The sequence below is a fragment of the Salvia splendens genome, chromosome 1 (assembly GCF_004379255.2).
Source record: "Salvia splendens isolate huo1 chromosome 1, SspV2, whole genome shotgun sequence".
Lineage (NCBI taxonomy): Eukaryota > Viridiplantae > Streptophyta > Magnoliopsida > Lamiales > Lamiaceae > Salvia > Salvia splendens.
The window spans coordinates 6,733,474-6,736,254 of NC_056032.1; the positions used below are offsets into that span (position 1 = coordinate 6,733,474).

Consider the following 2,781-nt stretch of genomic DNA (forward strand, 5'->3'; position numbering starts at 1 on the left):
CAGAAGGGCTTGGCTCTTGATGTGTCTTAAGAATGGTTCCATTAGTTATAAAAGCATGATTGTATGACCTTGACTGAGTCGATCAAAATCATCCGGATGGATCCAAAAGTTCAAAACAGAAAATCATCTAGACAGAACCAACCATATTCGTTCCTATAATTCTTAACCATCTATAGGGAAAACGAACAAAAAACAATCAAATGATCCGTAAGTTCTAGACAGATAATCGTACAGACAAAGCCAACCAGTTTCATTCCTAAAACTCTTTAACCATTTACAGGGAAAAAGAACATAAAATCATCAAATGGATCCATAAGTTCTACACAGATAATTATCTAGACAGAGCCAACCAGTTTCGTTCCTATAACTCTTAACCATTTATAGGGAAAACGAACATAAAATCCGAATGGATCCATAAGTGCTAGACAGGTATCAACCATATTCGTGCCTAGAATTATGAACCATCTATAGGGAAAAAGAACATAAAAATAAGCTTGACATATCCATCTCCGAGCAAAAAAACAAACCAACTGCTTCCTCAACAATAATAACTGTCGTTTTACCAAACTTACAGCTAAAATCTGAATCCCATACACAAGCACTAAGCAAAACACATTTGTAGTTCCAACCTTCAACAGCCAACATTCAACACAAGAAATTCAAGCCCCTAGCATCTCCCATAAATAAAATAAACATGATCATAAACAATAACAATGGTAATACTACAACACATTGTATTCAAGACATTCAATATTCCAAATCATCATAATCATGTATAGCATAGCAAGATTAGAAAGAAAGTGAAAATCTTTCTGACCTACAAAACAGCATCGAGCCTGGCCTCAAACACGAATCCACGGGAGAGGACATCTCCGCTCCCAGGCAAGCCATCCACCCACCTCCACGCATTCTTGCCGTCCCCAAACTCCTCCCAGAGCGCCAACCTCCCGACCCTCTTAGCCGAGAAACACACCCTATCGCCCCCACCAAACACCTTAAACTTACTACTCTCCACGAAACACCTATACATCTCCAACGGCATTCGCCCCGCCTCCTCCCACTCCAAGGTGTCCAAGTCCAGCCTCAGTACCAAGATGGTCGTGCACGCGCTCTGCAGCGCGTAGGAGCTCTTCAGCCCCCCCACCATGTACACCTTGCGATCGCTCCCGGCCTTGACGAGCCGCGGCCGCTTCAAAATGTCGAAAATGTCCCCCCACTCGCGCCTCTCCTGCCTCACCCACTGCATTGCCTTGTCCGTATCCACAATCCTTCCCTTGAACATCGCCCACTGCGACCTCCACGGAGACCCCACGTCGCATAGGGTTAAGATGAAATCAGAGGCCAAGACAGGGCTGCGGGGTTTGGAGGGTAAATTGGAGGAGAATTTGAGCCAATTGGGGGTGAAATTAGGGTTTCCATTTTCGGAGTAGTAGAGAACGGCGAGCTCGGTGAGGACGAGGACGGCGGTGAGGGAGCCGGCAAGGACGGCGCCGTGGCGGGACCAGGCGGAGCCGAGCAGGGGGAGGGTTTTGAAGCGGGCGGTGAGGGGATTGCAGACGACGAGGGCTTTTTGGGGATTTTGGGGGGAGGAGGCCCAGAGGTAGAGGAGGCCGTTGGAGGAGGTGATGGGGTGGAGGCCGGCGAAGGGGAGGAAGGAGAGGGAGAATTTGAGCCACTGATTGGCGGCGGGGTCGAAGGAGTGGAGGTTGAGGAGGGTGGAGACGTGGCGGTGGGAGGTCTTGAGGGCGAGGAGGGGGAGGGAGCGGGATTGGCTGTGGAGGAGGTGGTGGAAGGAGGCGGAGGAGAGAGCGGCGCGGAGGGCTTTGCAGACGCACTTGGCGGCGGCGATTTGGCGGAGGGGGAGGTGGCAGAAGATCTGGTGGAGGGTGTCTTGGGGTAGATTGTTGAATGGGGAGGAATCCATGGCGAATCGGCGGAGGAAGCAGCAGAACCTTTGGTGGCGGCGGAGAGACGAATTTCAGTCGCTTTGATTTGGGCGTCGTGGAATTGGTCGGGTGGGTCGACAATTGGGCTAATTTTTAGTCAAATTAAATTGTCGTATGTATTTTGTTGCCTTGTTTATTTTTTTGCTTTATGATTCATTGCATTTAATTCTGTTGAGATCATGGAGCTTACATATTTAATATTCAAACTTCAGAAGGAAATAGTTTATTTAATTATTTTTATATATATTGACATCACGTTGTAAGAAAAAGGCAACTAGCAGTGGTTGTTGGCACTTGGTAATAGCCTAACAGGTCATGCACATCAATCCAATTACAGAACTAATTTCTTTAAATAGTTGCCGATTTTTTCCCTCGTCAAATCGTGTGATAACATATACACTACTAATGTATAAATATATAAATAAATATATAAAATGAGAGTTTTGGAGATATTTATAAAACTGTCATTATGAATATTATAATAAAATAAAATGAAATACATAATTCATAATCATAAATTATACAGTAATTATTATCAAACTACCCTATATACATATGTATTATTGTCCAAACATTCAACTGATATCAGCCTCACGATTTTGTCATTTGACGGTTAGATTAATGTCATGTGTAATTTAATAATGCAAATTTTCATTCTAATAATGCACACCGACCAATAATGTACCATTATAGTGTAATAATGTAGATTTTCATTCTAATAATGTACACCAACCAATAATGTAGATTTTTCGACAAATAATGCAGATCATCTACTGTGGTTGTCTTCCTTTCTCTTTCTGCAAACCTCACAAGTGATTTTATTAGAAACACAAAT

General features: G+C 43.9%; 1 protein-coding gene across 1 annotated transcript; it reads right to left on the bottom strand.

The window, feature by feature from the left end:
* Positions 1-658: 658 nt before the first annotated feature.
* On the bottom strand, positions 659-2,090 carry LOC121810749 (SKP1-interacting partner 15-like). Its single transcript, XM_042211492.1, has one exon. It carries the CDS (start codon positions 1,922-1,924, stop codon positions 818-820), a length of 1,107 nt encoding a protein of 368 aa, XP_042067426.1. The 5' UTR covers positions 1,925-2,090; the 3' UTR covers positions 659-817.
* Between the last annotated feature and the right edge of the window lie 691 nt (positions 2,091-2,781).